General features: G+C 43.5%; 1 protein-coding gene and 1 long non-coding RNA gene across 2 annotated transcripts; one reads left to right on the plus strand and one right to left on the minus strand.

Moving 5' to 3' along the window:
• Positions 1-1,854: 1,854 nt before the first annotated feature.
• Positions 1,855-18,894, minus strand: LOC116796350 (myosin heavy chain, skeletal muscle, adult-like). Its single transcript, XM_032706913.1, has 38 exons — positions 18,676-18,894; positions 18,444-18,587; positions 18,196-18,352; positions 17,620-17,647; positions 17,407-17,521; positions 17,232-17,324; positions 16,559-16,622; positions 16,368-16,466; positions 16,171-16,274; positions 15,952-16,090; positions 15,593-15,711; positions 15,356-15,505; positions 14,236-14,406; positions 12,971-13,277; positions 12,803-12,882; positions 12,265-12,352; positions 12,049-12,166; positions 11,423-11,546; positions 11,201-11,337; positions 10,844-11,099; positions 8,660-8,902; positions 8,378-8,554; positions 8,148-8,293; positions 7,970-8,060; positions 7,493-7,882; positions 7,123-7,249; positions 6,768-6,886; positions 6,282-6,478; positions 5,682-5,865; positions 5,430-5,595; positions 5,149-5,273; positions 4,643-4,951; positions 3,925-4,128; positions 3,512-3,637; positions 3,248-3,418; positions 3,055-3,159; positions 2,819-2,914; positions 1,855-2,400 (listed from the first exon to the last, which is right to left on the minus strand). The coding sequence occupies exons 1-38, from the start codon at positions 18,877-18,879 to the stop codon at positions 2,245-2,247; spliced, it is 5,829 nt and encodes a 1,942-aa protein (XP_032562804.1). The 5' UTR covers positions 18,880-18,894; the 3' UTR covers positions 1,855-2,244.
• Positions 7,181-23,281, plus strand: LOC116796368. Its single transcript, XR_004360335.1, has 3 exons — positions 7,181-7,375; positions 20,561-20,746; positions 22,389-23,281. It is a non-coding gene; the product is annotated as an uncharacterized LOC116796368 (long non-coding RNA).
• Positions 23,282-23,694: the final 413 nt, after the last annotated feature.

Here is a 23,694-nt window from a genome sequence, read left to right on the forward strand (position 1 = left end):
CTTCCAACTCAGAATATTCTGTGATTATTGTAAGGAACTTCTTTCTTAAAGTCAGAAACACTTTCTCCACATTTTAGTGCCTCTTCTAAGATTGATGCCTCCTATCTTTCATGGCCAAGCTGTTTAAGGTCAGAGAACTCCATAGTCCACATGAGGCAGCAGTTTCAGTGAAGCTCATCAGCTGCATCTGTTTTAAACCTTCTTTTAGAGATGTTCCTTTATGCCTGTAATGGGCCCATGTTTTTCCCAAGATCAGTTACCTGTGCATCAGCACATTTCAGGGCACAAGCCGTCTGACTCCAGAAATAGTGCGTTGATGCAAAATGACTCCTGTTCTCCACCTAAGGCAGCAAATCACAAAGTGAGGAGAAACTGGTTTTCCTTAACCCTCCCTTTAATATTCCACTCTGATTCCAAAAAGTCCTTAGCCAAGCTTTCCAAGATGGCTGGTGGCAAGGCCAGGTCAGCCCAGTGCAACGTGTGGGACTTCTCAGCCTTTCCCACACATGTGATTTGAAGCAGATAATTGGCCCAAGGTGTTGTCATTTAAGGAACCTGCAATGTTACCTTTCATCGGTTGAGCATTTAGGAATAAATCCTCAGGCCATCAGGTGAGAGATGAGCCCCAACAGTTTCAAGCGCTCCAAGTGCATCATGATTTTTCCACAGTCAGACCAGGCTGTTCATTTTGGAGGGTCATTATAACATTGTCCAAAGGGAGCAGGGATTTTCGGCATCAACTTATGGTTCCCAAAGTTGTTGTGATCTTTGCTAATCAGTCAGCAGGTTTAAAAAGGTATCCAAGGTTTTCCTTCTTTGGTGCCCAGATCTCACTGTCACGGCTACAATTTTCACAGCTTCACACATAGAGATACTATCTCTGAGGAGCATCACTTACAGTGACACAGGAGTCAACACGGGGCATCATCTTTTCCTAAATAGATTTAGTTGCTGCCCAGCAAACTGCTTCCATATTTAGTTATAACATGGGAGGATTCCCTGTGTGTAAACCTCAACGTGTTTAGGAGGAGGAGGACCTCCCAGTCCTGAATGCTGTTGCTGCAAAACAACTGTGGTCAGTGCAAAAGGTCGTCCGACATTTCCAGCTCCCTTGCCCAGTTAGTTTACAGCTCCTTAAAGTACTCCCTGGAAATGCAATGGTGCAGAGCTGGCCAGGAACCTTGAGGGACCTGTATGTGTTCCTGTAGTAAGAGCCAAGTCTCATTTACCATTTCTTGTATCTGCTTGTAGAATCTGCCCTCAGCGGCTCTGGGATGTGCCAAGTCTATGAATGGCTTCTCTGTATATGCTGTGTGCATACACCTATTCTACATAAATGAAACTCTAATGTGAGTGTCATTGTGATGTCCCAGTGGCTGCAATCTCTTTGCTTCTGTGTGGAGGCACTGGTGTTCCCCAGACTTCCTCAAGCTGCACAGCACCCCAGGGCACTGACAAGAACAGTTGGGGCTGGGAGACACCATTGCTGCCTTGAGGCTCTTCCTCTTGGTCAGCTTTTCCTCATTTTTGTCTTGTTCATACATTACATTCTGCAATGTTACTCTATATGGGATGAATAAAAAGCCAGTGACTGTCAGCTACTTCTTTCCACCCAGCGTTCAGTTCACTTATGCAGTAAATCTCCTCTGTTGATGCAAAAGGCAGGTAGGAAGCACTGGTTGGCAGTGCAGAGCCACCAGGTTTAGTGATTCCCTCTATTCTCAGGGTGTCAGACTTGGAGATTTCTTTATGGTTTCATGTTACAAGAGTTGTTCTCAATTCTAGTTTTAGAAAAGTAAAAACAAGTTCCTCTTGATATGTATCCTTATAAACTTGTAAAGCATAGGTTTACAATTACTCTTCTTATAGAACTTTATTTATTTAATATTTATTTATTCTAGTTTCAAATCACAATTCTATTGCTGGAAACCACTAATGCAGTGCAAAAAATTTTGTTTGCTCTCGATAACTGTTACCGTAGCAGCAGTACTGGACCTTCTGAATCTTACTCCAGACAATTCAGGGGCTTATTCCTGAAAATTAATTGTTTGAAAACAATCAATACTTAAATAACTTCAGAATTAAATTGTAACTACTGAAAGCAGTGCTTGGATGTGCATGCAAAAGGATCTATGACCTTTATTCTCTACATATGACATGATTATAAAGACTCATGGCAGAAGGAAGTAACAAAGGGTTCATATTTTTGCGGCCCTCAGGTCATTTTGCTGCCTCGTGGCATCCTCACTCTTCCTCTCCTATTTTCTTGCTGTGAAACTCCCGACTCTTCACTCGGAGCTTGTTGACCTGTGACTCTGCAATGTCAGCTCGTTCCTCGGCTTCCTCCAGCTCGTGCTGGATCTTGCGGAACTTGGAGAGGTTGACATTGGAGAGCTCCTCCTGTGTGGGGAGAGGGAGTTGGTGGTGAGGAGCCCAGGGCAGGGATTTCACTCCTCCTGCACCTCGGCCTTGTGGGGCTGCAGCTCTTCCCTGGGGGGAGGCACAAACCTCCATCCCCCTTCCACCACTGCTCACATGTCAGCCCACCCCACCCTCCTCATCCTCCCCTTCCCAGGACCCCTCTGGGAAAAGCATCACCAGGACTGTGTCATACGTGAGGAACAGCTTTGTCACTTGGATTTGTCACTCATGTACTTGTTTGGTGCTCATATGTTAGTGGGGTGTATCTGAATGACAAAGCCCCTAAATGGTACAACTGGTGGTCCCTGGCATTTTCCAAATTCTGATATTCATCTCCTCAACACCTGTGTGACACCCACAGAAAGCAACACTTACTATTTCTCCAAGCAACACTTACAGCTTCCTCAGCCTGTCTCTTGTAGGATTTCACCTTCATTTGCAGCTTGTCCACCAGATCCTGCAGCCTGAGAATATTCTTCCTGTCTTCCTCAGACTAGAGTGGTTGATAAACAGGAAAGAGTAAATTATTGCTTTCTGCACACCAGAGAATAACATTTACCCATGGAGTCCAGGTGAAAAGCTTTTGTTTCCTGGAATGAGGGTGCATCAACGCAAGGAGGCCTCCAGCTTTACCTGGTAGGTGAGTTCCTTCACCCTCCTCTCATACTTGCGCACACCCTTCACGGCTTCAGCACTGCGCTTCTGCTCAGCATCAACCTCCCCTTCCAGCTCCCGCACCTGCAATGAGAAGCCCATCCCTGCAGCTTCCCTGCGGGTGTCTCTCCAAGAGACGGGGTCACTCATGCACCAACACAGCCCTACTCACCCTGGCCTCCAGCTTCTGGATTTGCTTCTTGCCTCCCTTCAGGGCCAACTGCTCGGCCTCTTCCAGACGAAGCTGCAGGTCCTTCACCGTCTGGTCCAGGTTCTTCTTCATCCTCTCCAGGTGGGCACTGGTGTCCTGCTCCTTCTTCAGTTCTTCTGCCATCATGGCCGCCTGAGCAGGGCAAAAGGTCAAAGCCCTTGTGGGGCTGGAGACATTTTGGGGAGAATACATCCCCCATCAGCAATGAAAGGAGCCCTGACTCACATCTGTGATGGCCTTCTTGGCCTTCTCTTCAGCATTGCGGGCCTCCTGGATCGTATCCTCCATTTCGCTCTGAATCTGAGAAATGTCTGTCTCCAGCTTCTTCTTGGTGTTGATCAAGCTGGTGTTCTGTGCAACAGGAAAGACATGGCAAGATTTTTATTCTAAGGTCTGCAATAACAAACCTAGTGCCTGAACCAAGTCTTTCCCATTCCATCGGCAATTGTGAATGTGGAATTCTTTGTACAGTGGTTGTTTACGTAATGCAGTGGTGGGCTCAGGTGATGGACACTGAACATGCCTTTCCTTGTAGACAGCAATAGAGAGGCCATTCTGGTACTGCCTGTCCCCTGGTATATTCCAGCTCTCTGGGTTTGTTAAGTGTCAACACAGCTGCCTTTGCTCCCTGCCCTGACCTGGGTATGGAGAAGCTGTGCACGTTCAGTGGCATCCAGGAGCTCCTGCTCAGCCACTTTCCTTGACCGCTCCGTCTGCTCCAGGGCTGCCCGTAGTTCCTCAACTTCAGCCTGCAGCAGGTTTGCTCTGCGCTCCACCATGGCCACCTGCTCCTTCAGGTCATCCTGGGTCCTGAGAGCATCGTCCAAATGGATCTGGGTGTCCTTGTAAAAAAAAAAAAAGACAGATTGGGAGGCATATTTTTCCTATTCTTTTATTTTCCATTGTAATATCAATATAGAAATAACAGAATTCTAAAAAAAGGAAAATTTTTAGCTATAGGAACAAGCTGAGCCAGCCTGCACCTATGGATTCAGTTAATCAGAATCAAAAAATATTTTGATCAAGTATTTTGGCCTTGACAAAGAGAGTGCTGTGTTCCAAAATCGGAAAACCACTTAGTGTTCTGCATGATAATGTGCATGGTTTATACAATCACAGAATGATAGTGTGTGAATGTGTGAAATCAAAACATCAGGTCACCAAAGTCTTGGGAATTATTGTTAACTGAATGGCAACACCTAGTGCTGTTTACCCAAAGAGGTTAATAAAAGGGGACCACAGAAGTCTGTGGAGAATCCTGAAAAACCGAATGATGTGTTTGTGCAGTCCCATTCCTTCATCGTTGATATTCAGCTGTGTCAGAAACCAGTGAGAACCTGGTTTGTTGTGCTGTACCTTGAGCACAGCCTGTGTGTTTCTCAGGTTCTTTTGTGCCTCTGCAGCCACACGGTTGGCATGGCTGAGCTGGATCTCCATTTCATTCAGGTCTCCCTCCATCTTCTTCTTCAGCCTCAGGGCTTCATTCCTGCTCCTGATCTCAGCATCCAGGGTGCTTTGCATGGACTCCACAATTCTGAGGTGGTTCCTCTTCAGCTGGTCGATCTCCTCATCTTTCTCTGCTATCTTCCTGTCAATCTCAGACTTCACCTGGTTGAGCTCCAGCTGCAGGCGCAGGATCTTCCCCTCTTCATGTTCCAGAGAGGCCTGGACAAGTGGACACAAACATGGGGAACACTGATAAACCTACTGCTTGCTTTCTAGGGAATTTTCTAGAGAATATTCCAGGAAATCTCAGCTGGCTGCCCTCCGCAGCCAGAACAGAGCAGAAGCAAGGCCTTTTTAGCATTGTTTCTGCCTTGCTCACACATTTAGTGCAGACAGCAATGATTCTGACCAGGTACCACAGCTTCCTCCAGAGAGGCTTGCAGTTCAGATTTCTCCTGCTCAACTTGCTTCTTGACTTTCTCCAGCTCATGAATTGCCTTTCCTCCCTCCGCAATCTGCTCCGTGAGGTCGGAAATCTCCTCTGTGGGAACAATGGCTTGCTCAGGCCCAGAGCAGAATGGGAAGGGCCCTGTCCCACCAGGGTGACAGGCATCTTTGCAGAGCTGCAGGCACAGACCCCGCAGCAATGCTCAGCTGGTGAGAAAGCCCATCCCGGAGCAGAGGGCCAGGGACTTACGCTGCAAGTTCTTGTTCTCCCGCTTCATTGTTTCCAGGTGGTCCAAGGACTCCTCATAGGCATTCTTCATCTTAAACAGCTCCGTGCTGAGGGAGCGAGACTCCTTCTGGGAGGCCTCCAGCTCAGCCTGCGTTTCCTCATACTTCTGCTTCCATTCTGCCAGGATCTGAAGAGAAACGGGGCGTGAGTAGGGATGTGGCCATCCCGGGGGGAGGCTCTGCCCAGGAGTCCCAGGGCTGGAGCCCAAAAGACCTTGTCAAAGTTCTTCTGCTTCTTGTCCAGAGCAGCGCAGGCAGCATTGGATCGCTCCACATCAATCATCAGGTCCTCCACTTCATTCTGCAGCCTCTGCTTTGTCTTTTCCAGGGAGGCACATTTGGCGTTGACAGCTTCAACGTGTTCCTCTGCATCCTGCAGGCGCTGTGCCAGCTTCTTCCTGTGTTAAGCACATTTCGTTGCATGAGAGCAAAGGAGGGGTTGTTGTGTGTGGTTGATGTTTCAGAACAAGATGTTTTACCACTTCAATCGTAACTAGAGCTCACAGTCATCAGTCAAGGAGAAATTCAGTTCTGTGGTGTTTTTCTCAAGAGTGTGGTTAGCCACTTCACAGTCTGTGGTCCACGTTCCTTTTCTATTTGTCTACATACTAGATTGTTTTTCTCTGTCATTTCCTGCCTCCTAAACGTTTGCCTGTGAATTTTTTTTCCAAACCACGTGCATTACAGAATTTATTTGCTACTCTCTTTTTACCCAACCCCAAACCAGAAGACTGACTTCTTCGTGAATATCACAGTGATCTCTTCAATTTTCTGATTTTAGTTTCTGCCAACCTTCCCCACCCTGCCCACGTACTTGGCCTCCTCGAGCTCCTCCGTGCGCTGAATCGCGTCCGTCTCGTATTTGGTTCTCCACTGGGCCACTTCGCTGTTGGCCTTGGACAGGGCGCGCTGCAGCTCCCCCTTGGCTTCCTGCTCCTCCTCGTATTGTTCCCGGAGCAAGTCACAGTCGTGGCGAGCGGACTGCAGGGCGTGGGCCAGGGCGTTCTTGGCCTGCAGCAACAAGAGTATTGAGTCACGGACCAGAAATATCCTGGGAAATCTGACTGAATATTAATGGGACACTGTATTATTCTTCTATGCAAAATGACAGTGGGGACTGACAAAGAGAATAATGGATAAATTCTAGGGAGAAGCTAATGTGAGAAGAGAAGCACTAAATTACCTAAATGTTTTTTTTCCCTGTCTCATCAGGATAGCTCAGTAGTCCCATAAGTATCTGAACTACCTCTTAGAGAGGAGGGATCTGATGGACAGAACAAAGTATGGAAATCCCTCCCACCTTTATCTCTTCCTCTAGGTGTCTCTTGAGTTCCTCAATCTGTTGGGTGAAAGCCTGTTTGCCTCTTGACAGCTGAGAAACCAGAGCATCCTTCTCCTCCACCTGGCGTGAATATTCACCTGGGAAAGGTTGCGGATACACAAAACTTTTACTGCCACTGATGACCCTACTGTGGACATTTGGGGCTGTAAAACCAAACTGTTAGCAGTCCTTGCTGAAACTTATGATCCCATTTCAAGCATTTCTTATTAGAGGGGAGACACAGAATGTTGGAAAGAACATGTGACCAGAAGAGTAATTTTTGCAATAACTCTCTGAGATTAATGATCTGCAAATGTAGATGTGTATTTCTCACCTGACTCTGTCTGCAGACGAGCTCTTTGAGCATTGAGGTCATTGATGACGCGCTGATGCTCTTCTTCCTTTGTCTTAATCTCACTCAGCTGGTCTTCCAGGGTGCGGCACATCTTCTCCAGATTTGCCTGTGGAGGTCACAGAGAATGAAAGAAGATTAGGATCTAGACGCCTTCTTATTCAGAAGAGCGGGACTCTAAGCAGAAAAACATGAACAGACTTGCAAGCTCTGGACTGTTCCTTGGTGTTAGAAGGTAAGAAACACAGCTCCATAGAGAGACAGGGAGTTAGATGGTAACCAGGCCGTAATTTGAAAAGACGCATTTCAATGGAATTAATTTTCAAGTGGTTTACAGTCTCTTTTTCCATACCTTGGCTTTGGAGACAGACTCCATGTTACTGGCCAAGTCATCAATCTCCATCTTGAGCTCACTCTTCTCCTTCTCCAGCTTCTGCTTGACGCGCTGCAGGTTGTCGATCTGCTCCCCCAGCTCAGCTGTGCTGTCCGCGTGCTTCTTGCGCAGGGCGGCAGCCGTGGCTTCGTGCTGCAGCGTGGCCTCTTCGAGGTCCCGGCGCATCTTCTGGAATTCTGCCTCCCGCTTCTTGATCATCTCCACCTGAGCTGCCGTCGCCCCTCCTGCTTCTTCCAGGCGCTCGCTGATCTCCTCCAGCTCCCTGGACAGGTCAGCCCGATGCTTCTCTGCTTTAGCGCGAGAGGTTCGCTCGGCCTCGATTTCCTCCTCCAGTTCCTCAATACGGGCCTGGAGAACACGAGGGACCCTTCACACCCGTGCCCTCCTCCTCCCTGAGCCGAGCCTGGGGCAGGCAGGGGAAGGGCAGACACTTGCCTGCAGCTCCTTGATCTTCTTCTGTAGTTGCATGCCCAGGGCTTGTTCATCCTCGGTTTTGCTCTGGATCTGGCTGATTTCAAAGTCTTTCCTTTGGGCAAAGCAAAGTGGGTTACAGCTCAAAGGAAAAAGACAAGAGCTGCAGCCCAGCACTGAGGTGCCCCAAGGCCACACTTACTTCTTCAGTTTCTCGTCCAGCTGCTGCTTATCATTCTCCAGATCCATGATGCTGTCCTGGGCCAGCTTCAGGTCTCCTTCCAGTTTCCTCTTGGCTCTCTCCAGGTCCATGCGCAGTTTCTTCTCTTGCTCCAGGGACCCTTCCAGCTACACAGAACAAGGCCATCAGTGCTCCACCAGCCAGCTCAAACTCCATACCTGTCTGTTCCTGCTGTGTGTCCGTGGGCTTACATCGTCCACTTGCTGCTCCAGCTTGGTCTTGGCTTTGGTCAGTGTATTGACTTTGTCCTCCTCTGCCTGCAGGTCATCCAGGGTCTGCTGATGGGCCTCTTGGAGGGCTTTCTTCTCTTTTGTCAGCTTGGCGATGGTCTCGTCCAGGGCTGCCATCTCCTCTGTGAGGTTTTTCACCTTTAGGAAGAAGGGAGCAAGTGTAAATCAAGGAAGTAGATACAGAAGTCCTGGAAGAGCACGGGACTCTTTTCTGGCGTGTGGGTGAGATTTTCTGCCTCATACCTTGTTTTCAGTTGCGTGCTTTTCCTTCTCCACCTTGGCCAGTGTTAGCTCAAGGTCATCAATATCTTTCTTCAGCTCTGAACATTCATCCTCCAGTTTTCTCTTCTTGGCTGTCAGCTCAGCATTGATTTCCTCCTCATCCTCAGCCCTTTCAGTCACCTCTTTAATTTTGGCTTCCAACTGGATTTTGGTTTTGATGAGCTGGTCACACCTTTCCTCAGCATCAGCCAGGCTATCTGCTTCCTGGTGGGGAGACACAGATTGTAGATGTTTGTCATGTTTTGAAGTTCCTCTTCTGTATCTTTTATTTTACTAAATTGATAGATATAAAAACCATGTCTGAAATAGCCTTTCCAATCAAACAGCTTAATGTTTTCAGGTTTTATGTCTGGGAAATTGATCTGCAAATTCTCTCTTTGGAAGCCTTCAATTTTTTTTCTTTTTTTTCTTTCAAAATTATTTGTCATGATTTACAATTGTGAGAATATCTCATGCACTTAAAGGCATCACAAAAGTGATCGTCTCTGTCACTGATTTTCCAATGAAATGGAGTTGCAAGCTTTTTGCTTCATACATACCAATCAGTGACTTTCCTTTCTGGAAGGTGTTTTTAATTTTTTTTATATGTGCCTGCAGGGTACATGGGGTATTGTTAATAATAAATCTACCACCTATGGCATATGTAAAAAGTCCAACTTGCAGGTGCAAATCATTGCAGTACTCAGGAATTAAATATTTTGCTCGATTACTCATTTACTTTGTTATTCTGCATTGTACTAAATTATGTCTGAATAATACAGAGTTATGAATTGCCTACCCAGAGATGATGGGTTAATATTATTGTAAATACATATGTTCTCCAAATTTTGTATACAGGTTTTACATGAAAGGGTTATGGATTAAAGCATGATGTATAGGACACGGACAGCCGAGAAAAGGTTTAATGTCAGCCTGCAGCAGGGTGTATCTACCTGTTTGTTTTCATTTTCCAAGGGCAACATAGTCCAATACCTTGAACAGCACAAGCCTGGGATGTGAGACTATAGTTCAGAAGCAGGAGCTCTGGATTAATTCCTTTTTAGACTGAGGAGGAATTTCAAGCCGTATTTCCCATATCCTGGGTGAGCAATTATCCATTTGTTATTAAGTGGCTGAATTTACAACCACCAATTTGAATTCTAGGACTTACTGTCTGAAGTCAATTTGCCCTGGTGAGATAGAGCTACTGCCTGCAGAACTCACCTGCTCAAATGGAGCTGGGGGGGTTCAGGTACAATCTTGTCCTGAGTATTTAATCTTGGCTATTTATAGATGGTGTCTATCGCAGAAAGCAGGAACCCTACTCCCACTTGTAGCTCCTTGCTTCTTCTACTAGCTGAGTTCACCATGCTATTGTAAGACACTAGTTTCTCCAGCTTTATGTTCAATATGATCCATAATTTAACAAATAACTAACATCTGTTCATTAAAACAGTTAGGACAAACCTTTCACTCCCTTCTTTTCTGCTACCCATCTATACTCAATCCCAGGGAAATACCCAGGAACATCCCTTTGTCCTGACCACCCTTTCAGGATGTAATAAATATATCCAAAACATACTGAACCTGGGCAGTAGCTGCAGGTGAGCCAAAACCAAGACCAAACTGTTCCGGCCCCTGCACCCACCTGGGGATCAGGCACCTCCCAAGGCCCCAGCCCGGCCGAGACCCCCCAGCCCCCCACTTGCCACTGGCTGCTGCAAGAGAGAAGCCCTGAAGCGGAGATACAAGGACTCCCTGAAACAACATCTCAGCCTTGGCCATATTGATCAACATAACTGGTCTACTCTGGCCTCCAATCGGGAGGTCTGGAGACACACCATCTATAACGCTGCTGCTTCCTTTGAGAATGCACGCAGGATCACTCTTGAGGAGAAAAGACAATGCAGAAAGAACTGTTTCTTGCAGAATTTACCACCTAAGGAGTCCTTCTGCTGTGCCTTTTGCAACCGGACCTGTCTATCTTGTACTGGCCTTTTTAGCCACCAGCGCGCTTGTAACAAATGTGGTTAGAGCCTTCCTAAATCTTCATTCGCGAAGCCTAGCCATGATGATGATGAACATCTGTTCATAAAAGACCTGTCTGACCACCTATCTGTGAAAGATAAGCCTTTTTTCGAGTGGAAAATAAATGGTGATACTCACAGCCTGCACTTGGAGCTGCAGGTCATTTTTCTCCTTCAGTAAAGAAACCATTTTCTCCTCCAGTTCCTTCCGCTTTGCCTCAGACTTTGCAAGCTCTTCCTTAGTTTTCTCAAACTCTCCCTTCATGTTGGCCATCTCCTTCTCAGACTCTGCACTCTTCAGCAAGGGCTTGATCTTGAAGAACAGCTTCATCCAGGGCCAGTGTTTGACGTTCATGAACGAACGAATGTTGTACTGGATGCAGAAGATGGACTCTCTGGAGCATAATTCAGATGTACAATGAGTATTTTCAGTTTGAAAAGTGTCAACACTTTCCCCCAACCACAGTGAGTTTAACTGAAGACGAGGAATGTGTACCTTCTCTCCACCATTCTCTGGTACTCCACCCTCATCAGGAAGCCTCTGCACAAGGCCTGTGTGCGGGTGATGAGCTGTGCCAGCTTCTCATCCCTCATCTCCTCCAGGAGCCCCAGCAGCCCAGCTTTGAAGAACACCTTAGAGAGGGAATGTTGCAGCACATCACTGTCAGGCCGGGCAAAGCACAGGCACAGAGTGAGTGAGGGAATGGGGGATTTGTACCTTGGTGTGTCCAAATTTGTACTGGGTGTGGTCCACATCGATTGAGCCAAGGAGCTTCTCGGAAGCCTTCTTGCTGTCGATGAACTGTCCCTCTGGGATGGCACTGGCATTAAGCACCTTGTATCTGTGTAATTAGAGGAAATGTGAAAGAAGGCAATGTCAAGTCATAAGGTTATAATGTTTATTGAAACCAACATCAGTGTTGCAGCAGAATCAGGCTGAGGAAGTTGGAATTTTGTCCCTTGTTTAGAGATACCCTTATCATGAGGGTAACAAAATCAAGGAAACTTTTCCAGTCACAGATGAAAAGAGGACACTGATCTCCAGTCACTTCAATCCATACCTTTTTTACTTAAACTGTGCTGTAGAAAATTGCTGCAGAGGAACATTGCCACTATGTGGAGGAAAGCCTTGTGCCCTGAAACTTGCAGCTGATACAATGACCAGAGAACTCTGAGAGAGTTTGTAATTTTTACCTGAGAACATATTGCAACCACATCCCAAACTGCTGGTTTTAATCTTGTAATCAGTGACTTGTGTCGCTCTACTGGGCCTCCGTACTCAGAGATCCTGGCAAAGCTCGGTTGCGTGACGGACAGTGGTCAGTGAGGACACCTGACGCTTACCTCTGTTTGAAGTCAGCATAGAGGACTCTGCTGGGGAACCCTTTCCTGCAGATCCTGATCCCTTCCAACACGCCGTTACAGCGCAGCTGGTGCAGCACCAGCTCGTGCTCCATGGCACCTGAGCAAGGCAGAGCAGAGCACAAAGGAGTGGCACAGATTCCAGTGTGGAGGAGAATGGATGTCAGAGCAAACCCTCTTCCTACTTGAGCATCTTACCGGGTGTTTTGGTCTCATTGGGGATGATACAGCGCACAAAATGGGGGTGAGTGCTCCGCAGATTGGTCATCAGCTTGTTCAGGTTCTCCTGTGGGTTCATCACTTAGTGAGTATGTGTAAGAAATGTGGAAAAAATGACCCTTCTTGTTGTTTGAACTTAGCATGAAAGGCCCGTCAATGGAGAGGCTGAAAGTTGTCGGCTGAGAATACCTCTATCAATAGCTCAGTATCCTCTAATTCTGAACATTTAAACATCATCTTGTAGGATAAGTATCAATCCAATGAAGGATAGAAAGTGGGCACTTTTTATGAGAAAATTTACGTTTACAGTGAGCACAAGTTTAGGTATTTACACAACCGTTTTTAATTCCATAATATTTTTATTTTTATTTTTTATGATGGTCTAAAGAGAAGTCATATGTATTTGGAATCTCTTTTGATTGGTTGATTGGTTGTGGTTTTTTTGCTTTTTATCGTGTCTGAACCAGTTAAAAATGCAGAATAATTCTTTGCATAAATGAAAAGAATTTTTTCATACCCGGAAAAGAGCTGAGACAGTCTGGAAAGAAGAACCCTTCTTCTTGGCACCTTTCTTGCCACCACCACCACTACTGGCCTCTGATAAAATGAAGATAATGAAGATAAAATCTGTTGCTTTGGGAATCAGTTGCTGTGCATCAAAGAGATGACATTTCAGAGAACTGACCTGCCTCTCCCCCAGCAGAGGCAAATAGTAAGGCCAGAGTCTTGACAGATGATTTCTGGTACAGCCCAATGACAGTTTCATTCAGGGGGTCCTTGTTCTTCTCCAGCCACCCAGTGATGTTGTAGTCCACTGTGCCAGCGTAGTGCACCAGGGAGAAGTGGGCCTCAGCCTTGCCTTTGCCAGGCTTGGGCTTCTGGAAGTTGCTGGACTTGCCCAGGTGCTGGTCATAGAGCTTGTTCTTGAAAGAGGTGTCAGTTGCCTTGGGGAACATGCACTCCTCTTCCAGGATGGAGAAGATGCCCATGGGCTGGGGGAAGCAGCAAAAAATAACAGTGATAAAATACGGATCTGCCTTCAGAAGGGGACTGCAGGGAGACACAGGAAACTGAGAAATTAGTGGAATTTTTGGATAAAACATGGGTCAAATCTTTGTCAACTTTTGCACTCTTGGTTCCAGACAAAATGTGAATTTGTGTCTGACTAATCCATTTCGTGACTGGTAGTGTCACAATAATCAAACAACATTTTCTGAGTAATTTTGAAACTGATGAATTGAAAGACGATTTTTTTTTCCATTAACGTTTTCACAAAGTGATTTGTATAGTCAAAGGTGTCTTACTAAAATTGACCTTATTGCCACAGATTAACAGATCTTTCAACTACGTCCTACTCTTGTTTTTCTGAAAATATATCTGTCTTTCTGTTCCTATACAAGAGGATGTTGCACAAAAACAGTGTCTGCTTATAGTGATGTTTTTATTGATCCCTGTTAAATCAGTACTTTTTTCCTATATGCATCTATTATTTTTCTTAGAAATTATGTTTCAGAAATCATAGTATTAATATGGAAATCATAATATTGAAACTGTGTCTAGATTCCTCAAAAGAGATCTTTCATCTTTGTAGTCTAGAAAGCAAACCTACGGAGAATCCTTGTCATCCAATTATGTGTGATTACATTAATTCTTCTATTACCATACAAGAAAAATTACAGTTAGCTTTTTTAAAATGCACAGCAGTGCAGTTAATGGATAACTTAAAGGTACTTCATTTGTAGCTTAATCATAAAGGTGCTTAGAACTTACTTTCAGAATACATGCAATATTTGAAATAAAAAGGCACTTCAAATAGAAAGAACCAGAAACATAAATGGATAATAAGAGATAGGTTTGTGAAGCATTAGAGCAAGAAAAAGTAAGGCTAAAGAAAAATCCTGAAATTCTGTCACAAAGAAGGTAACTAAATCTTAAATGTAATCAACACACCTTCTCAATGAGCTCAATGCAGGCAGCCAGGTCCATCCCAAAGTCAATGAACTCCCACTCAATTCCCTCCTTCTTGTACTCCTCCTGCTCCAGCACAAACATGTGGTGGTTGAAGAACTGTTGCAGTTTCTCATTGGTGAAATTGATGCACAGCTGCTCCAGGCTGTTGAACTGCCCAAAGACAATGCAAAGACAAGATTTACTTATTCTCCAGATGAAGGGCTCCCTGTATAGTTTTCTTCTTTGCACTCAGAATCCCGTCTCAGAAACCCATGCAGGGATGCCCAATTAACACAAATATTTTTTTAATGTTAAAACATCCAATTAACTATTTTTGAAGGTTTTTTATTTGGTTGGGGTTTTTTTTTTTTTGCTTTGATTTTTTTCTTTGCTACTTGGATGATGTTTAAATATATTATTTATTTTTAAATCAAATTCCCAAATTATTAGGTAGTCTTATCCCTATCAAGGCACAATTTACATCACTATTTTTTCTCATATTATGTGCATTTTCCCATTGCCCTAACAAAAAAAGTTAGACATTGCCAGTGTTTGCCATTCCTGGCTTGGATTCAGATACATTTCACAAATGTCTATAGAACTTGTCAGTTTCAATTAAAACAGCTGATGCACTCTTCCTGATGGAATCACCCTTTGACTCTTAAGAAGCAAAGGACATATACTGCTCTCTTTTTCCAAAGCCTTGACAAACTGTGGTGTGAGACCTAAGTCTACCTTTCTCTTCTTACACTCTGTAATATTGTATCTTGGATATTTATGCATTATTTGTCAGTGGATTTTTTTTAATAGTAAGTTCAAATTATTGAAAAACTGCAAGATTTGTGCTAATTATATAAAAGGCAGATACTTCTTCCTTGTGTATCACATAAAGCTATTAAACAAAGATCCATTGAAGCTCACAGATTGCTCTGGAGAAAAAGCACTGACATATACAAGGAAGGAAAACATTTCCAGAAAATAACAAATTTTCCAAGTAATGCAATACTAATTTGAAATTGCAAGTGAATGGAATGTTTGAAAAAACCCCCTACAAGTCTCCAGTTTCAGTTGATGCCTAACTGCCTTTTCAAGATTATCCTGTGATTTCTGTGTTCCTTACATCAAAGATCTCGAAGCCAGCAATGTCCAGCACACCAATGAAGTACTGCCTGGGCTGCTTCGTGTCCAGCTGCTGGTTGATACGAACAACCATCCACAGGAACATCTTCTCATAGACAGCCTTTGCCAGGGCACCCACTGAATTGTACACCTAAAACAAAGAAGAATAGAGCAGAAGGAAAACAGTACACACAGTAAGAGAGTAAATTAAGGTAGAGCTTCCCAGGCTTGTTGTTACCTGCTGCACCGTTTGGCCCTTGGTCACATATTCATTCCCCACCTTGACTCGGGGGTAGCAGAGGGCCTTGAGCAGGTCTGCTGAGTTCAGACCCATCAGGTAGGCAGCCTTGTCAGCAACTGAACACAGAGAAAGGGAGACAGTGACAGAGGAGAAATGATAATTGAAAGTGGATCTCCTGTAAGATGTCACTGTAGGATTCAGCAGTGAAATTTTTTGACATCTTAAAGGGAAATTTAGAATATTTTGGAAGCTGAGATTTATGTCTTTGTGAAAGTAAATTATGGCAAAATACCTGAACACCAACTGCCAGCTATGTAACTGATTCTGTTATTGAGAGTTCTAGATTTTGCTGATACCTTCAGTGCCATCAGGCTCTGCCTGCTCCTCACGCTGCTTCTGCTTGAACTTCAGGTTCCCATAGTGCATGACAGCCCCTGTCAGCTTGTAGATGGCTGTTCTCTCATCAGCAGTGAAACCCAGGATGTCAATGGCACTCTGGCAACAGAATCAGACAAATAAACCTCTAGACCATTAAAAGGAACTTTCACCACACCAATATGCTCTGTGACACTCACGTCTGTAGCCATCAGCTCTTCCTGGTCATTAATGCTGGGAACAGTGATTTCACCTTGACTCACAAACTGATAGTCATATGGGTTGGTGGTGATGAGGAGCATGTCTGTAAAGAGGAATAGGACATATCTGGGTGTGAGAATGAAGATAAGTGTTGAATATATTCAGATTTTATCAAACACTCTATAATACTTCCTACCAATTAGCTCTGGCTTCTTGTTGGACATGATCTGATAAAAGATGTGGTAGCTTCTTTCTGCCTTGAGCTGGAAAGTGACTCTGGACTTCTCCAGCAGATCTGGCAAGGATGACAGGACAGAGTTAGGCCTGACAAGGAACACTGAGGTAGAAAGGGAGGAAGGAATGGGATCAGATCAGGAGGTCTCTTACATGTTTCAATGTCAGCAGAAGCCAGTTTGCCCGTGGCCCCAAAGTGAATTCGAATGAATTTGCCCTTTAGAGAGGAAAGAAAAAAAGGCATTTTTAAATTTCACCAAGATGTTCTTCACAGACGACAGGCTTCAAATGTAGTAGTTGTTTGGATTTTATTTCTTCTTTAAAAAAGCAAAACAGGACAAAAACAATTCCAGGAAACTCTCTATACTGGCAATACTAGGATAAATATTGGAGCTTTATTACCAACTATTATTTAATGAATAACTGTGAATACACAGGAACAAGAAAACCACAAAGAAAACCTTTTATTGGGTCATTTATGTTGCAATTCAAACAGATGAATCTGAAGGCCATTTTTTAATCAGAGAGCATGCTGTGAAGGTGGATTTTGGTGGTCTAAATGTTAATGGGATTTTTTGGGTCTTGTGGAAAACAGAAGTGAACTGTTACTTTCTGAGTTGCGGGGATAGATATTATAGATATTTAAACATATTTCAATTATCCCCCTTTGTGTGCTGTATTGTACTTCCAAAGATGTATTTTTAATTTGAGAGTCTAGTTAATTTCTAGTTGTCAAAATATGAGGAAAATATTAGTTCAATGAATACAGTCATCTGACCGTGACACTTCAGAAGTGACAGTATCTGTTCTGACATCAGAAACTCACAAAGCGCGAGGAGTTGTCGTTCCTCACGGTCTTGGCGTTTCCAAAGGCCTCCAGCAGTGGGTTGGCACTGATGATTTGATCCTCAAGTGTCCCCTAAAATGGAAATCTTCTTACCATGATCTAACTTCTAAATAAATTTGAAAGTTTCAAGTTTCTACCCCCGCAGGGACCTCACCTGCATTTTGCCTGATGTCTGCTCCTCCTTCTTCTTGTCCCCGCTGGCTGCAATTGTTGCAAAGTACTGGATGACACGCTTTGTGTTCACAGTCTTCCCGGCACCGGATTCTCCACTGTCAGAGCAAGGAGAGAAGCAGAGAGCGTGTGGTCAGGCAGGAGGGGCCCTGGCCCTGGGCAGCCCCTCAGGGACCCGAGCAGGGGGTGTACGTACGTGATCAGGATGGACTGGTTCTCCCGATCTGGGGAAGACGCAAAAAAACCCAAATTTTATAAATAAAGAATGTCAAAAGACTGAAAATTAATTCAGTAAATGTAGGTTATGACATTATACCTTGTTACACCTAGTCCATTTGGCTTATCATTTTTCCCAACACACTATCTCTGATACTATATTTCCCTTTTAGAAAGACTAATGTGAAAAAATCCTGTTTAAGGTAGCAGTAATTAATGCTATGGCCAACATAAAAGTCTAATGATGTATTAGGAAAATATTAGCATATTTGTAAGGGGAATTCTGTGAACACTTTTAAAATGTGTTTTTGATGGGATCACCCTGAAAGTCCCTCACCTGCATAGCATACACTTAAAGGAAACAAACAAGCAGAATGTCAAAACACCTCACAGAGTGTAGAGGTGTCTTTCATTTCAAACGGTAGAAACAATGTTATGAAGATAGTAAACCCCATAATGAATGTGTGTGTCAGAACCATGAAAGCTTTGAAGAAGTCCCTTCATATTGCTGAGAATTTAATGGTCCAGTCTCTCTGAGACAGACAGCGCCACTCACCAGTCAGCATGAACTGATAGGCGTTGTCAGAGATGGAGAAGATGTGTGGAGGGGCCTCCTGGCGCTTCTTGCCCCGGTAGGCCAACACCACCTCCGGGTTGTACACGGGCAGCCACTTGTAGGGGTTGACAGTGACGCAGAAGAGACCCGAGTAGGTCTGCGAGGAAGGGACACAGCACGTTGGCTTCCCCTGGGCCTGGCAGAGCAGTTCCTCCAGTTGCCCAAAGGAAGCTGCTGCTGCCACTTACGTAGATCATCCAGGCTGCGTAACGCTCTTTGAGGTTGTACAGCACAGCGGGTTCGTGGAGGTGGGTCATCATGGCCATGTCCTCGATTTTGTCATACTTGGGAGGGTTCATGGAGAAGATTTGATCTTCCTTCACAGTCAGGGTCTGTCAAGGAAACAAAAGATCCACATATGTCAACTGAAAACTCAGAATATGAATCAAATGTTGTCCTTCCGGCTTGTTTTTCACTCACCTCTCCCTTTTCAGTCTTGACAGTGACTTTCCCTGATTCCCTGCTCTGGATTGTCCCTTTCACAAAGGATTCCTTTGCATGTACCACAAAGACGGATGTCTTGGCATCAAAAGGCTTGTTCTGGGCCTCGATTCTCTCCTTCTCTGACTTCCGGAGGTAAGGAGCTGCTGCTCCAAAAATGGCCATCTCAGCGTCTGACGACATGGCTGCGCTGTTTGGTGGAGCTTGTCAGCAGAGAACACTGCGGAAGAGCAGATATGTTACTCAAATCAGTCAGCGTTTTTTGTTGCCACACAGTTTATCGATAGACTCGCACTGAAATAGAATGTGTGATTTAGGAAGACTCTCAGGCAGTTGTTGGTTCACCTTCCTGTGCAATCAGGACAAATGTTGGATCCACGTTCCAAGAGTCTTTTCCAGTGAAGTTTTTATTATGTCCAAGAATTGATATTTCTCAATATCAGTCCCTCTGCATCCCAGTGTTATGTCTGATGACCAAGTTTGTGACTTTTCCCCCCTATTTATTACCTAATTAAAATATCTGTGGCTGAAACCCATGTCTTATTATCCCTCAGCCTTTCACTCTGCCTATCTGAGAAGACTCTGGCTCTTTCTGCGATATACCCACCTCCTTTTTGTTACAATGACAAGATAAGAGTAAGATAAATACTTTTTAATTTCATCCCCAGCTTAGACAAATCTCATCCTCTCTTCATACATAATTTTCTCCTACCAATGTTGGAAGTTCTCCACCGGGCTCACTCCAGAATGTCACTGTCTTTCTTGACACCAGGAAACAGCAAACTGGGAGCTGAATGCAGGGAAAGAATTACTCCTATTTACCTGATGACTATGCTGTTCTGAGTGTCTGACCATGTGCTGTTGACCTTCATTCCTCCAAAGGTACACTCTGACACATGCACCAGGACATAAGACCCTCTTCTACAAAGTCGTTTTCCAGACAAATGAAAGTCAAGGTATCCTGTTTATGGGGCTATTTTTTCTTACATATGGGACTTTACACTGCCTTTTCTAAAATTTGTGAAGTTCTTGTTGGCTCCAGGATGAAGTCTTTTGGGGACCTTCTCCAGGATAACATTGCTTTGTAGCATATTCACAAGTCCCTCTGTTTGATGTCATCTACCCACTTCCTGAGGATGCATTCCACGCATCATTTGAGCTGCTAGTGATGATGATAGATATCAAGCTCCAGCACTGAAATCTTTCTAGTACTGATGTACTCTATAATGTAATTCAAATTTTGGAAGGTAACAAAGGAAAGATTTGTATTTCTTTTTACCTTTCTAGACATCTACATAACTTTGGGAAATGGCTAAGTCACTTATGCCCTGCCAAGCTGAGCAGGGCAACTTCTAAATTCTAGGACCCCCAATTCCTCCTCAAAAATACCTCTTTTCAGTTAGATTGATGGGTCCCAGAAGATTGGAGATTTCACCAGGAAAATTTTAAAGGAAAGCATTTGTGGAGGAATGTTGCTGGGATTAAATGTAATAGCAATAGAGCAATTGCAATTTTTTAAGCTCAAAGCTTTAAATAATGCTGTGAATGTTTTGTGTCCTTCTGCAAGTAAATATTAAGTGCTGGGTTCCAAATCAGAACTGAAGCATCAGTTCGGCTCCGTGCACAGGAAGAGAACATTCACACCACTAAACCATAAAGATATTAAAAGCCTTGCTTGCATATATACAAAAGAGATAGATGAGTCCAGAAGGTGTTCTGAGGACTATCCAGTGCATGATGGCTTTTGCTGATGCTCTGAATCGTTTGCTAGAGTTGTTTGCTTCTTGTACAAAAACATTTAAACTGTTCGTCATTGTAACATCAGTCTTTGAAATAAGCTTTGCACCTTTTCTCTCTGTGTCAGTCAACAGGGAGTTTTAGGGACAGAAACAGTAAGTGTGGAAGCTAAACAACTACATCCTTCTAGAAACTGCCATCCTGCTTGTCCTCTAGCCATACTGATGGATGTTGCCTTCTTGGTTTCACACTGGCAGACCTCCTCCAGCAGAAAGGTCGGTCCTGTGATGAAGAATTGTCATCCAACCTTGTGGTAAGGGCAAACATCTAGAGCATGTCTGGGGGCAAATCTAAACCCCTGAGGCTAAAAGAAGCTTATATGCCATCCTCCTAATTTTTTAGAATAGGTTGTGATTATAAAGTGTGGATAGATGTGTAAAATCACTTTCCTATTGTTGAAACTATCTGTGAATGTTGGGTGTGCTGTTGGCTGTTCTAGTCTGTGCTAGCTGGACCCCATTTGCTATCAATTTATGTCCTTTAGATGCGTTATCTTAGAGATACACATAAATTTGTTTTGGGGTTTAAATGGAGAGATACACCCAGGTCCAAATTAGAAATAATCCTGTCTGTGGACAACAGAACTGTTTCAAAGATCTATAGAAGTCATACTGGAAATTTTAGAGTTTTGTTCTGTGTGAACAAAAAAAGACTTCCACTCATCCCCTTCATGTTCCATTGTCCAAAATGTTATTGTTTAAATAATAGTTTACTTCCTATTTGATTTCACGCTTAAATTTTACTGTGGCACTCAACTCAATTCACTGATATTTCCTTGGCAAAGGTACAAATCTGTTGCAAGTGACTTAACCCTGGGAAGCAGCGTGTGAGCAAGTATAAGGACAGATAATACCTTAGATTAAAATACTGCATGAGCAGTTATTTCTTTGTATGTTAATTGTTTGTGAAAATAACTACAGGCAAATCTAGAAATCTTAGTTTAAGAATTTATAAGTCAAAGCTGGATATCTAAATGCAATACTGAATTTCTAAAGGAATACCACATGTCCAGAAATAGAAAGTATCTGAAATCCTAGGAAGTTAGACAAACAGACAGGTTTATTAGATGTCATGTCATAACTTTTAGTTACCTAAATAACCAAAATGTTAACAAACATTTGCAGAAGTCCTACTAATGTGCAGAACCTCTGCTTTTCTCTGTTTTGTTTCATAGGAATAGGAAAAGTACATCCCCCTTCTTTTTCGTGTGTTTGATTAGTTGGTTAGTTGCTTTTGCATTTTTACCGATTTTCCTACTAGGAGGCCCACATGCAGATTATAACCCTGCAGTATCATCTGAGAAGTATTTTCATTTCTATTTTTTGACCAGTTTAATATACAGTAATACATATAATTCATTACAAGTCTGTAAGATTTTGATGTAGTCTGTTCTATTGGCTGGCTCTATCTGTCTGGACTTCATGCCAGAACAGATAATTTACCTCACTGTTCCATAATTAAACATGAGGAATCCCCAAGAAGCATTTCCTGGCATGTCATCAGTGGCTAGTGGCTTCAAACACAGCCACTATGGAAACCTTGTTTGCCATGAGCAGCCTCCCCAGCTAGCAGCATGTTTCCTTTGCCATAAAGGAGCAGTGGCCAAGAACATATGGGCATACAGCAATTGCCTACAAAATTTTGTAGACATTTGTCACCATGAAGAAATCTGTTTACAGAAATCTTCCGCCTTTTCCTCTGTTCCTTAAGTCTGAGTAAATTAGGTTCTTACCTCTTATGCTAGGAGAAGAGCCTTGGAGGCTGGAAGATGATCAGTGCTGTAAAGCAGAAATGGCAGATTCCTCATTACTGCTGCACAGAATTCCACAGGCAGGTCTCAAAGTGAAAATACCAACATGCTTTATCATACAGATATCAAATCCTTGCAGGTACAGATACAGGACAGCAGGGCTGAAGCGGGACATCGACTGCAGGGAAGCTGTCCCTTTCTGCCAGCCACAGACGTGCACTTACCATAAAGTTTTCTCTGGAGACAGGAGAGCACAATTTCAAGAACACTTTTATAGAGTCTGGGCAGTGCATGCTGCAGATGCCTCCTCTGTCTTTGGGCAAAGCATTTTTGGCAAACCTTGTCTTTGGCAAAGCATTGTCTGGCAAACTGAATGAACTGAAAACTGGAAAGTGATGTTACTGGATATAATTAGAAAATTTTGGTCTCTGACTAGCTATGTGAAAAAATCTCCTATAAATAATATGAGAAGGTTCCTAAGACAGGACATGCAGCTAATGATGACCAGAGGAATGAGGGTAACCCCTAGTAACTGTAAGCCATAGATGCTCCATGAGTCTGAGCTAAGGGAGCAGGGACAACCATTCACTGGGCAAGCACAGTGACATTTGGGTGCATACCTTAACTTTTTCTGAGGCCAATCTAAGTCTGATGACAGTTATCCTTTCACAGAACTCTCTACTTACAGATCTTGGATATGATATGTGGATTTCACTGTTGTCTGCACTGCTGAACTCAATTAGGTTATTAAATACTACTCTGTTTCACTTTGTTCAGTTGTAACGTAATATAGCACAGTATGTCAGAGACAAGAACTACCTTGAACTATTCTAAGTGCTCTTTACATTGTATTCCATCTTTGGATATAAATATAAAATAACATTCATCTGTGTATCTTCCAATATTCTGGAAATCCAGAGTTCAGAGATTCATAGCAGGACCCATGACTGTGTTCAAGAGTCTTTGCTAGATTGTTGTTCCTTTGATTTAATCAATTTAAGACCAATTTTGCTTTTTGGCATTCAAAGATCTCTCTGACAATGCTATTTATAGATTAAATAAATTGATTGAAAAATCTTTACTTTAGTGGTGCTTATTTCCCTGTCAATACTTAATTCGTCCCACACTAGAAAAAAAATCAACAATACCTCTGCACATAACAAGGCGAATAGTACTAATCTGTCTTAACTCTCCTTGTACAGAAATCACTATTTAGTTCTCATTATCTCTGACATTATCCTCTGTAATTTCTGGTTTTACATTCTTTCTCCCATGATCTGACAATATGCAGTGTTAATACTGCACTACCATGAATCTGAACACTGTCCATACTCTATTTGATAGTTAGGTCTGCTTTTCCTATGTAGATAACTTTACACTCATGGGTATTTTTTTCTGCAGTGTAAGTATCACAGACTTCTCTCACAGCTATTCTAAATTTACTTTTTCCC

Source organism: Chiroxiphia lanceolata, chromosome 19 (genome assembly GCF_009829145.1).
Source record: "Chiroxiphia lanceolata isolate bChiLan1 chromosome 19, bChiLan1.pri, whole genome shotgun sequence".
NCBI lineage: Eukaryota > Metazoa > Chordata > Aves > Passeriformes > Pipridae > Chiroxiphia > Chiroxiphia lanceolata.